Source organism: Seriola aureovittata, chromosome 18 (assembly GCF_021018895.1).
Source record: "Seriola aureovittata isolate HTS-2021-v1 ecotype China chromosome 18, ASM2101889v1, whole genome shotgun sequence".
In the NCBI taxonomy this organism is placed as follows: domain Eukaryota; kingdom Metazoa; phylum Chordata; class Actinopteri; order Carangiformes; family Carangidae; genus Seriola; species Seriola aureovittata.
Window position 1 is genome coordinate 23367162 of NC_079381.1, and position 12473 is coordinate 23379634.

The 12473-nt window shown below is 41.6% G+C and overlaps 1 protein-coding gene across 4 annotated transcripts in view; it reads right to left on the bottom strand.

The window, feature by feature from the left end:
- Positions 1 to 12473, bottom strand: part of LOC130186796 (seizure 6-like protein) — a 56649-nt gene that overhangs the window by 20755 nt on the left and 23421 nt on the right. For all 4 annotated transcript variants that reach the window (XM_056404087.1, XM_056404086.1, XM_056404085.1 and 1 more), the window contains exons 2-3: positions 2423 to 2878; positions 1391 to 1530 (exon numbers count right to left, since the gene is read on the bottom strand). In XM_056404087.1, the coding sequence (XP_056260062.1) occupies positions 1391 to 1530; positions 2423 to 2878 (596 nt within the window). The remainder of the gene's footprint in view (positions 1 to 1390; positions 1531 to 2422; positions 2879 to 12473) is intronic.

The window sequence follows — 12473 nt, forward strand, 5'->3', positions numbered from 1 at the left end:
GAGGGAAAACAGAATTCATTTTGTCACTAGCTTTTCGTAATATCTGAAATCTCTGTGCCGAACCAATGAAAATGTCAGTTGCAGTGAACTGAAATTGAATTGCGTGTGTGTTTGTGTGTGTGTGTGTAAGTGTGTGTGTGTGTGTGTGTGTGTGTGTGTGTGTGTGTGCTTGTGCTTCTATTGTTGTGAGGACCAACTTGAGTTTTAGACCCTGTGGACATTTCTGCGTTGTGAGGATTATAGAAATCCTAAAACTTCAGTTTAAAGTTAAGGTTGCAATTAGGATTAGATTGGTAGATTGGAAGGTTGGAAGATCGGTGGTTCGATTCCTGGCTCCTCCTGTCCGCATGTTGACGTGTCCTTGGGCGAGATACTGAACCCCAAATTTCCACAGATGTATGATTGGTGTGTGTGTGTGTGTGTGTGTGTGTGTGTGTGTGTGTAGTAGAAAATGTGCTGTTTGTTGTATGTGAATGTGACTTGTAATGTAAAGCACTGACTGATCAATAAGGGAGGTGACTATCTACTGACTTGGTAAGGTGCCCAAACTTTTGCACATGTCACAATTCCAATTAAATTTTTCCAGTTTCCATGAAATAACAGCTGAATGTCTGTTTGCTGCAGTGGTTGTATTTACTTAATAAAAAACATCAACAAAATATCTAATTTGTACTTAACTTCTGTATGCACCAGGCTAGGGGCTGGAGAATGCATTATGTCGGTGAGAGTCCTGATAAATAAAGACAGATAAACGTGTGTATGTGTGTGTAAGAGAGAATGTATGAACCTAATTGCTGAGCCCTGCTGTGTCTGTTTATGGCCACGCAAATGAAAATAAAGAGAGAGGGAAAGAGAGACAGTTGCCTCTTTTACACGGCGTGGTCAAGGTGGGAATGTTGCAGCTTTATTTCACCTCGCTGCTCCGTTTAAGAAGGTACCATCGGATCGACGTCTGTGGAAAAAAGGAAGAGCTGGCATCATGGGACGGGACGCCAGGACGCCAGCATGCGATCTAAAAATCACACACAGGGAAGCGGCAATATGCTGGTTTTGTTTTGTTCAGTGTGAACAAGCAAAGCCGGCATAATGAGGGGTCTTAACAGTGAGAGAGAGAGAGAGAGAGAGAGAGAGAGAGAGGGAGAGAGAGAGAGAGCAGTACCAGAAGCTGTCACTAGGAGGCAGAGCTGAACCTGGGATCAGATCAGAGTGATTCTCATGGTCACAACAGACTGAACACGGCAGCATCTCCCAGTAAAACGATGTCCAGCATGATAAGCAGAGACTCTGCTAACACAGATGATGTGATGGTTTAACTGCAGCCTAGTTGTGTGTGTGTGTGTGTGTGTGTGTGTGTGTGTGTGTGTTTTATTGTCATGCTGCTGATGCGTACCTGCAGCTCCACCCCGTAGCCGGTGTACACGGTCACCGTGTAGGTGCAGTGAAGGAAGGTGCCGTCGGGCAGAGGGGGGTCATCAGAAGAGTCTATGTATCCCTCTGCGTCGGAGAAATTCACCATGCAGCTCTGCACAGCTGAGGAGAAATCAGAGCAGTTTATTTTGCACTGGCCTCATTTTATATTTTCTGTACGCTGCCTTGTAATCTCTTTAATGTGAGCCTGACTGGAAACTCACTGGAAATCCCTGCTGTGTGTAATTAATGATGGAAATTACTGGGCTGAGAACCACGACACAGCAGACACAAGGCACATCCAGAGCTCCTGGCTGTTAAAACTGACATCAAATATAAAAAAAAAACACATTCTCTATTTTCTGTTTTTGCAAAATTAGAAGTGGAAAAATCCAGATCCCAAAGTAAAATTAGCCTGTGACTTCATGCTTGTATACGTGTGATGATACTGGATTATTCACACTGAAGCTTTAACATATAAACAGCATTTTAATGTTCATCTAAGTTTAACAATTTAACATGTTTCATCTCTAAACTAATCCAATGGTACTAAATGCTAATATAAACATGCTAACATGCTCACACTGATTATGCTAACAAGCTGATGTTAAGTGAGTTTATTTTAGCGTGTTAGCATGCTAACTTTTTGCTGGTATTTGTTCAAGAAACTAAAGTGTTGAACAAATTAACATTTTGACCTGATGGTGGCGCTATATGAAAAAGTCAGAGGATCATCAGAGTTATTAAAGTTCATCCTGAGGAGAGCATGAACATCATTACAGTTCATCCAATGGTTGTGGAAACATTTCACTAGAAAACACAGCTTTCAGCCTCGTGGTGGCGCTAGATTAACCGTCAGAATGATTCATCCTCTGGGGAATGTGAATGTTAATAAAATACATTTTCATGTTTATCTGTCAAATACCTGCTGAGATTTCCCAGACAGGCCGACACTGACATCACAGAGATCGGCTGCTAACGTGGTTAATTTCTCCCTATAACTACACACTCATACCTGAGGAGGGTGTCCCCGTGTCAGTGTCCCCGTCCAGCATCACAGTGGTGACCTCAGCCTCCTGCTCAGGAGTGTGTGTCTGTGTGTGAGGCAGCTGGGAGTGTGTGTCTGTAGGAGGAGGTTCGGTTGGATCGCTGCCCCGGCCTGACACTGCAGCTGATGCCGGGGGTTTTACCCTCCTCAGTAATCCCCCACTCTGATGCTCCAGGGAGTGACTTCCGGGGAGGGAGCCGATGCTGAGTCCTCTGCCCAGAAGAGGGAGCAGGTTCTGGGGCAGAGCAGAGGGGAGGATCTCCCCTCTCTGGGAGACAAGTCGTTCCTTTTGAGCCAGCACTGACTGTAGCAAACCTCCGGCCACGACGCTTGAGCTTTTGCCTTTGGGGCTGTTTCCCTTTGTGCTCCCTGGCGTCGCCACAGGAGACGGGGTAAAGGGGGCGGCTGTGGGGACTTCTTTATCTGAAAAGAGTGGAAAACAAGGGATGAATCACTTCAACTGGCAAGACAGGCGAGAGAAAAAAAATCTTTGAAAATGGCCTGGGAGTGCGGCTCTGGGTGGTTCTGTCACTGTCCTTACTGGTCTTATCAGCAGAGGGGTTATCTAGCCTGCACAGCCAAAGCCCAGTCAAGCTTCCCTCCACTTTTCACACACACACACACACACACACACACACACACACAACATACCGAGCATGCACACGTACACACAGTAAGACGATGTAGTGGAGAGACAGGGCAGTTCAGCATGACAGGAGCTGTGCACAGAGGAGGGGGGAGAAACTAAAAAAAGGAAAAGAGAAAAGAAATGCAGAGACAGGCAAACCGCTCTGCCGTGCATGCTAAAACGCCATCTCCAGCAGCTTAGCTCCAGAACAGCACAGACCAGCATTTACACACACAAAAACAACACACACACTCACATTCACATACACCTCCTGTCCTCTTCCTCACATACTTTACAGTTCACCCTCACAACAGCGAGCAGCCGTATAGCACATACTCTCCGGCTGAAAAAGTGCTCATGGTGCAGTCTCACATTAATCTACATTTAAGTGTCATTTACACACTCGAGCAAAACCGCGCAGGCCAGTGCAGCAGCGCCGCTGTCATTTCCATCAAGAGGGGGAATAAGTCAGGAGAAAATATCCGCTCTGTGTTGTCAACAACACCAGCACTTTGTTCTTGTTTCGCGGTTTTTCATCTTCAGACAGAAAATAAATAGCCTTTTTTTTTTTATTTATGGATATACTGTACCTGCATTACGCCTAATCGGTCAAACACACACACACACACAAACACAAACACACACACACACTTCTAAAGGCACTGGCAAATGTTTCTTCTTAGATGTTTTGTTATTTGAAGTTGATTATCCTTCATTAGACTGAAAATGACGTTAATTGTTTGGATGTAAATGCTCAATATAAACAACCTTTTTTTGATGAAGGTCCCTTCTATTTAGTTATTAAATATCGTGAGGGAGAAACTGCCTGAATAGAAGACGGTACAACTGAACCAGAATTGCTGCCTCATGGTCGTATCCCTCCGCCACTCAGACTAGTTCCAGGTTACATCCCTGTTTTTCCGAGAATCATATAAAATATGAACCGTTGATTAACGGCTAAAAAGAGCCACCAAAATCTAATCAGTTCGTCCTTGAGTCCAAGTGAACGTTGTTTTTTAATTTGAAGGAATTTCCTCAAGCCATTCACACAAGGCCAAAACCATGTGTGTATGTTGTGAGGTCACCACGACCTTGACCTTTGACCTTTAGCCACCAAAATCAAAACCAGCTCATCCTAACGTCCTAGTGAATGTTTGTGCCAAATTTGAAGAAGTTCCAGCGAGGGGTTTCTGAGGTATCAGGATCATGAGAATGGGACAGACGGACAGACAATCCGAAAACAACATGCCTCCGGCTCCGACTGTCGCCGGCGTGGAGGAATTAAAATAAACTTGCTAGAGCTCTCAGGCAGACAAAGTATGTAATGTGCTGACATTTCTTGTTACTAATTGTTCAAGTTATATGATAAACGGCACTGACACAAATATAAGACGATATTTTGTCCTGTAAAATCGGTTTGACAGAGAGGGAGTGGTCTTATTTACGTGTCCACAAGATGAGACGTTCTTTTTGAAAGGAGCAAGAACTAGTGTAATACAGAACCTTACAGACAGTTTTATATTATGGGATGTTTGTTGCATTCATGCGAGGTTAGTGAGTCTTTTCAGTCCGTTTATATTGACTCTTTCAGAGTCGGTCGGTTCATCCAGTTTAACCTGCAGCAGTTTCTGAAGGCTGTTGTAACATGTTTTTCTTTTTGTCACAGAGGAAATAAATTCATGAGTGAAAACGAGTTCACATCGTCTCCCGACGTCTTTACGGCAGAAATGAAACCAGTGAGAAAAATCTGTCAAACTGCCAAGAATCACAGCTGTCACAGGCGATGAGCTCAGAAAGACTGAAGTCTGAAAAGCTGTCAGAGAAAATGATTCTGACCACTTCAGCAGTCTGACAGGACAGAGCGAGAGAGATTCACTAATGTGGGTTTTAGTTATGGCTGTATTTCATGTTCCACTTATACAGGAGAAAAGGCTTCAGTGATGAGGACTCGGTCTCAGGGAAACTTTCAGAACAAGTCGAGAGTAAAAGTCACTTTCTCAAATACAGATGTTGGAAAAGGAGGGTCATCTTGAAATCAGTGTGGTCCCATATTTGATAATCTGTTGTTGTTGTCCTTCAGCGGCTCCCAATAGGGGTCACCACAGATGTTTTTACACCAGATGCCCTTCCTGACGCAACCCTGGGTTCAAGGATATCAAACCGCCAGCCCCAGGGATCAGCAGCCGACCTGCTGTACCACCTGGGCTCCTGCAGTACCTTTGATAAATCTAATACAGGTCATTGTTATGGAAGAGACCTGTGACTTAACCCACACCACTGGCTGCTGGTGTAGGCCGTGGAGGCTAGAGCCTGGGATGCCAGGACGCTAGAGGGGGGAGTAAAACTATTCCTTTAACATCATCATATTAATTGATACTGAAAAAACCCTCAAGATCACTGTAATATATCATACAATCACCAAAATCAGCTACGTCATGCTGCATTGGATCATTAGTATAGTTAGAGATAAAAGCATGACTCATGGATTATATGTAATGTCACTCTCACAACAACCTGTTGGCAGAGGCAAATACTGAGACCTCTCCTGTTACCTTTATTAGTTATCTGACTCGTCTGACATTCAGTTTTTAGTTAGATCCCCATTAGCCACCGTGTTATAAATATGGCTACTCATCCCCTTAAATTTATAAACAATACTTCAATAACGACAGATACATCAGTACTCACAACGAGACTCACAATACACAACACGTCCCCTACGACGCAGAACAACCAACACAAAACATAATCTAATCTAAAATCTAATACAATAGCTGCACTCAGTAATTTAATTTCTTAATAAATGAGAAAAAGAACACCTTCCACAATTCAATCCAATAAGTCACAAAGAAAAAACAAATAAAAACAAATAAGTGGGAGGAACTAGCTCCTGTATCCATTTCCATTTCAGAAAACTTACCATAAACAAACATGAAATTCTTATAAACCAGAAAGTCATAGTGTTCTGTACTCATCCATCTTTGTGTTAACAAATACAATCTTAACTTTTTTTTTAAACATATTGTACATGACATGACAAATAGGACTTGATCTTCTCTACTTTTCTATCAGTGTTGAGCTGTTCCAGAAACTTCCAGCTTTCCACCGCGAGATAATTTGTGGTGAAGCTAATAGCGGTTTTACTTTAGGCACATCTCCAAACCACATTTTGTGACCAGAGTGTTTCTCAGTGACTGTAAGGATCGATCAAATTTGATCCATCGTTAATAAAGATATACTGATGACTGCAGCTTTAAAAGAGGGCAGGACTTTGGCTCCCTGTTTGTGATCAATAAATCAGTTTTGAGCTGTAATTCATTTGATCGGGAAACGATGCTTGTTATGAGTAAAATGACAAGCTTGAAGGATTAATCAGAGCACATTACTCACAGGTATAACGGGGCCTCGTCATCCTTCTGTGCCATTTTGATTATTACTGGAGACAGCATCACAGCAGCAGGACCCACCTCATGTTTTTATCGTCACTGCCAACTTTGTCACGGCCAAGTGGTTCTGCAGTAAATGATGTTCTGACAGAAACGCACCGATGTTAAAACTTCACTTCCTACTATTAGGAATGAAAAATGGACAGTCTATCCCAATACAGTCCTGAAGTTCTTTCTTTTTGCACTGCTGCCGTCCTTTTTCTTTTGACTTTGTGCAATTTATGTCTTCTATTGTTTTACTTTGTTTTTATCTTATTTTTATCATGATCATGATTATGAAGTGGGTTTTACTTTCAATCTTATGTTGCATTAATTATGGCATTTACCCCTGTTTATGTACATAAACATTTACATTCTTTCAATTTCTTACCTATTCATTTCTTTATTGTAAAGCACTTTTTGCTGCATTTCTGCAGCTTCTATACAAAAAGTTTATTATAATTATTATTATTATTCACCTGTCACTGTGACTGATGAGAAAGTCAGCTCTTAAAAATGGTTCATCTGCTCTCAAACAAGAGAGAAAACACACATCTATAGCTTTGACTGTGGGTTAATAAGCCTCATGTTCTATATATTATCCCTCTAGCTGTAGGGGGTTTAAATGCTGTAATGGTTGATAAAAATAGAGTGCATGTAACTACAGCTAGTGCTGACGACACCAATTTTACAACCTGCAGTTTAAATCAATCAACAGTACCATGTTCTGTTCACAAAACATAGCAACAGCTAATTGTTTTGAATTTGCTAAAGCTCTGACTGGCCTGTTCTCCATGGCAACAGTGGCTGAGGCTCAGGGGTAAGGAAGTAAAGTCTGCCTGGACATATACTGTATGTGCCTGTGAGATATAACCCATTACATATGCCAGTGTCAACTCCTTCTTATTGCCTTAAATTTCAGTAGAAATAAAGTTTATTAAAACTGATGGTCATAACAGAAATCCAAAATTTGAAATGACTGTTTCCTGATCTGGGAGAGTCCAGTGTTTCTAGGTTAAGTTACCTTGACAAGATCATCCGAATTATAATTTTCACATGGGAACGCAGACTGGGGCAAACCCAGAGTCAGCAGCTTTTCCTAATTGACGTCTTTGTACCACTTTAAGTGAAACAAACCTCTTCAGACGTCCGTGGTTTTGTTGGCTTTATAGTGTTGACAAAATTTTCTATAAAGTGTTTGAGCCATTGGTGGCTGACAATCCTTTGTCCTTAATTGGTCTCCAGTGTGTGCGAAATTTGCATTTGCTGCGCCTTTGTTTTGTTGGTGCACTCATCCCAATTACCTTATTTATAGCAAGAGGGTCATCATCTGACTTTGAACCATTGAAACAATGATGTGTAATGAGAGCGACGCATGAATACAGATAGATCAGGGCAGAACTGTTGATAAGCAGATTCATGATGAGCTCTGGTTTAAGTGTGGTCTCCACACGACCACACCAAGATATTTTAAAGGAGACGTTAATTGGCTTGGGTATAGACAATGTCAGACCTGCCAAACTTGTGAAAATATTTTGAGTACCATAATAGTGTAATGCTTAGTTCACAAGTTATTTAACATATGATTTGACTATGAAGAAAACAATACAATCATCTATTTGCAAGACGAACTCTAATGAGGAACAGTCAGCTGTGGGCATGTGTGAACAATATGATGTCACCTGGTCATGAACCATGAACACTGGTTTTTGTTATTTTCATGGAGCATATTTACATAAATTCACCTCAAGTTTTGAAACTTTGACCATGTTTTTCTGTAGTATCACTTACTCACTGGGCTATATTATAATATAATGTGAAAGTTAAAAGTGCTTAAAATCATTGTTTTCATGATTAATATTTCCTTGTATGATAGGTATACTTATACAAAACGAGAAACATACATGAATTTCATTCAATTATTAAATAGAAATTGACCATTTATTGTCTATATGGTAACAGTTTAACTGCCAAGAGTGCGCGCGCACCCACATTTCCGGTAATAGAACGTCACAATTTAACTAAACGTTACTCTGCTAATTCAAATACCCAGTAGCTAGCTAGCTAGCTTGTCAATTAACTACGTAACGTTAGGCTAACGTCACCGACGTTACATATTTTGACAGGTTTGGCAGCTCTGCGTTCATTTTGTTCACAATGTCAACTATCCACACCCACAACAGCCCGTTTACCTGTGCAGAGACGTTACAGCACCGCCCTCACCTGAGGAACCAACGAATTACGGAGCTGTAGCTCTTGTTTCTGTTGAGATGATTGACATTTGTCAGTTGTTCCCGCTCGACATTTGAAGGACTGAACCTAGCGCTGTGATTGGTCGAACTCTTCTTCTTCTCTTACTCAGCAGACTGGGCGCTGCTGCCGCGCCCTGCTGTTACACTTGAGTACTGCACGTGCAGCGACAAATCGTACCGGCGTACTTTGATGTCAACACCTGCTACGTAAAATGCGTACATGTTGGCAGGTCTGCAATGTTTCTGCTTTACTGCGTTTAAAAATCAGAACCTGATTTACATATTGTATAATTATTTTCCTGTCATGTATCAGAAAAATGTGCTGACAGCTTCCATGGCTGTGCTGCTACCTGAATAATTTGGTTCAGTCATCAGATGAATAATTAAAGCCCAGATGTTGTGAAGTCCATTAAAGCCCATCACAGCCTTTAAGATGAATGTGCACCGTTTGGTTCTGGTGAGACGACAATAGACATGTTGATGTGAGCTGACAGACTTGTGGCATTTTTTGAGGTCTGTTTGATGGAAATTAGCTGTGACAGTCATTGCTGTCACAGCTATGGTTTGGTGGGGCATTCAGCTTTTTGATAAGATTGTCAGCTGAGAGACTTGTCACACAGAGCACGGATCAGAGTAAAAAAAATCCTGATTTAATCAAAAACTAAAGAAGAGGCTGAAACAATGAGGAAATAAACAACCATTGAAAAACCATGTATCACAGTGGACACCCTCAGCCATCAGATGCTGTGCGGTTTGGCATATGAAATCTTACTTTAAACATTTAGATCATTTAACTACTACCAAGAGGAATGAGTTTGCAGATTTTACTCCTCTCCAAGAATCCAGAGAAGCTGATTTTCAGTGATCAGCTCCTTATATAATAATAAAATAATCAGTGAAAGTCCCTCAGTGACAGTGTCAGTTTGGGTTCAGGAAGCAGACACCCTCTTTACATTTAAGATTAGGCTTAAACCTTTCTAAAGCTTACAGTTAAAGCTGGATCAGGTGATCCCTGAACCATGCTATAGTTCTGCTGCTGGGGGAACTCCCATGATGCATTGAGCACTTCCTCTCTCTCTCGCTTTCTCTCTCTCTCTTTCTCTTATTATTGTAAAAGCTCCTCCAGTGTAAAGGTCTGTGTCCATGTGTAGTGTGATTATAGATCAGCTCTAGCTTCTATATTAATACTGTGAAAGTATCAAAGCCTCAGTCCACAGAGAAATGCACACAGCCTGTATTCAGAAACTGAGCCTTAAAACCAGCCGTCAGGACTTCTGGAACTTTGTGATGTCACAACAAAGCAGTCACCAAGCCCCGCCCACCTGGACCCACCATCCAAACCTTGCAGGATTTGGTTTCTCTGAGTGTTTTTACCTGAAATCTGCTTTATTTTTATTGGATCACTCAGAAAACAGTCAGCCAATCAGAAGAGAGGCTCAGAGCCTCCTTTCTTCTGATTGGCTCACCGACCTGTTGTTACTAGAGCTGCAGAGAGAAGCCTGAGAGAGGAGATGTAAAACTACATTCAAATGGTTTTTGGTTCTTTAAACCACAAATATATCTTCTAATGGATCAACACTTCAAATAAAACACAGAAGAAGAGGAAAGTATGGAGCTTTAATATCATTATGATCCAGATTTATGACTACCACACAACCAGACAGCTGCCTCCCCCCCCAGAGTCCAGCTCTGTCGGACGTTACTTCCTGTTAACACTATCACCAAGTTCTTGCTCACCGTGGAAACTGTTGGGTTTCTCTCTGTAATATTGTAAGGTCTTGACCTTATTCTGTGAAGTGCCTTGAGAGCTATAAAAATAATACTGTATTGAAATCAGGCTCTGCTTGTTTTTCCAACAAACTGACGCTTTAATATATCTTGCAGAAAAAACACCACAGGCAAGGAGTTACAAGGAATGATAATGCGGCAGAATAATAGAGCGCCACCAAGCTGAATGTTGGGCAGAAAAGGTCAAATGACACAACTGGGATGAGAAAAGAGCCACCGAGCAGATTAAACACTTTAAATCTAATAAAGTGGGATTGTCGCCACGGTTGGAGTGGCAGATCCTGAGCACTGGCAGAAATCTAAACTCCACACTGCCTGTGTGGTCAAAGATAAACTACCCTTCACTGCACGCCAGATCACAGTCGGAGATCATCTGTCCTGGCCGTCCAAAATAAATCACAGGGAGTATATTATATCTGAAAATGCCAAGTCACTACTTGTTTTCGTTCTGAAGAAAGCACCAACTGTCCTCCTCTGTGCTTCAACCTGCAATGACTGTTTCTGGAAACAAGGGGGCAACAGGAACAAGTTGTTTTTGTTTACACATCAGCAGTTACAGAGCAACATGAGTGCAGTGTTCCCTCTCTTTTAGCTCTGTGTTTGGTCTCCACCACCTCCTCAATGCTCGATATATCAGCAGCGCCTTGACGGGACTTCTTCAAATTTGGCACAAACTTCCACTTAGACTCAACGATGAACTGATTAGATTCTAGTGGTCAAAGGTCAAAGGTCATGGTTACTGTGACATCACAAAATGTGGTTTTCGCCTTGTGAGTGTGATATCTCAGTAACACCTTGAAGGTTTTTCTGCAAACTAAACCAATTTTGGTGGTCACGGTCAAAGTTCAAGGTCACAGGGATCTCACATTCTTGTGAATGCAATATATTAAGAACATCCAGAGGGAATTTCATCACTTCTGTCAAACTGTGACCTCACAAAACACAATTTACCTCAAATTGTCAATAACATCTGCCTGCTGCTGCCAAAAACGACGCTAAAAGAGTCATGAGAGTGAACCGGAACAATAGAGTTGTTTCTAGACGGATAAACAATGAGCTGAAACTCACCGTAAAGCTCTGTAAAGACAAGCAGAGCTGCAGTGACCCCTTTCACAGTCACACTGTTTGTCATTTCCTACATTGTTATTATAAAAACACTAATTATAGTCGCTTTAAAGCCACTATGTGTAGATTTTGTGTTTAATCTTTCAAGTCAACCTGGTGTCAGATGCCTTTGTTTGCAGAAATCACAATCAAAACTGGTGCTGTCTGTTTTCATCTCAGTATCACCAGTTAAAGTCCAACTGAAATTGAATGTCTTTTGTTAGCATAGGTGCATATGTGCTCTGTAAATACAGACTTTTATATTTTATACTTTTTGGATTTGTGATAGTTTCCCACTAGTTTTGCATTATTTGGATGAAACAGCATCAGCTCTCTGAGACCTTATTTGGATGCAGCCAATCAAACGTTGCATGAAACAGTAACGTCAGCGTTGTATCACAGGCGGAGCAGACGGTCACGCTGAGCCAGACAGCAGCTGCTGCACAACACAACAGCCACAGACTCCGAACAAAAACCCACGTCAGCTTTGCTGTTCAAGTCTCCTCATCTGACAAACATGAACACACGTCTTGTCCTGCACCTCAGCGCAAGTTTGTTTACTTTGTCTGTAGTTCCCTGCTGGGGCTCAGCCTGTCAGCTGCTGTCAATCAAACACACACACACACACACACAAGCTGATGAGACCCTTTGTTCCTCATTTTAATAATAATTAAAAAAAAAGATTGCTATTGTTGAAGAAATTAAAATTAGTCCTCAAATGCAAGATTTAATCCTGTTACATTTGCTCAAAACAACATTATCCAGCTGTGATAAGATAAGATGAGATGAGATAAGATAGGATCAAATAAAGAAAAATAATA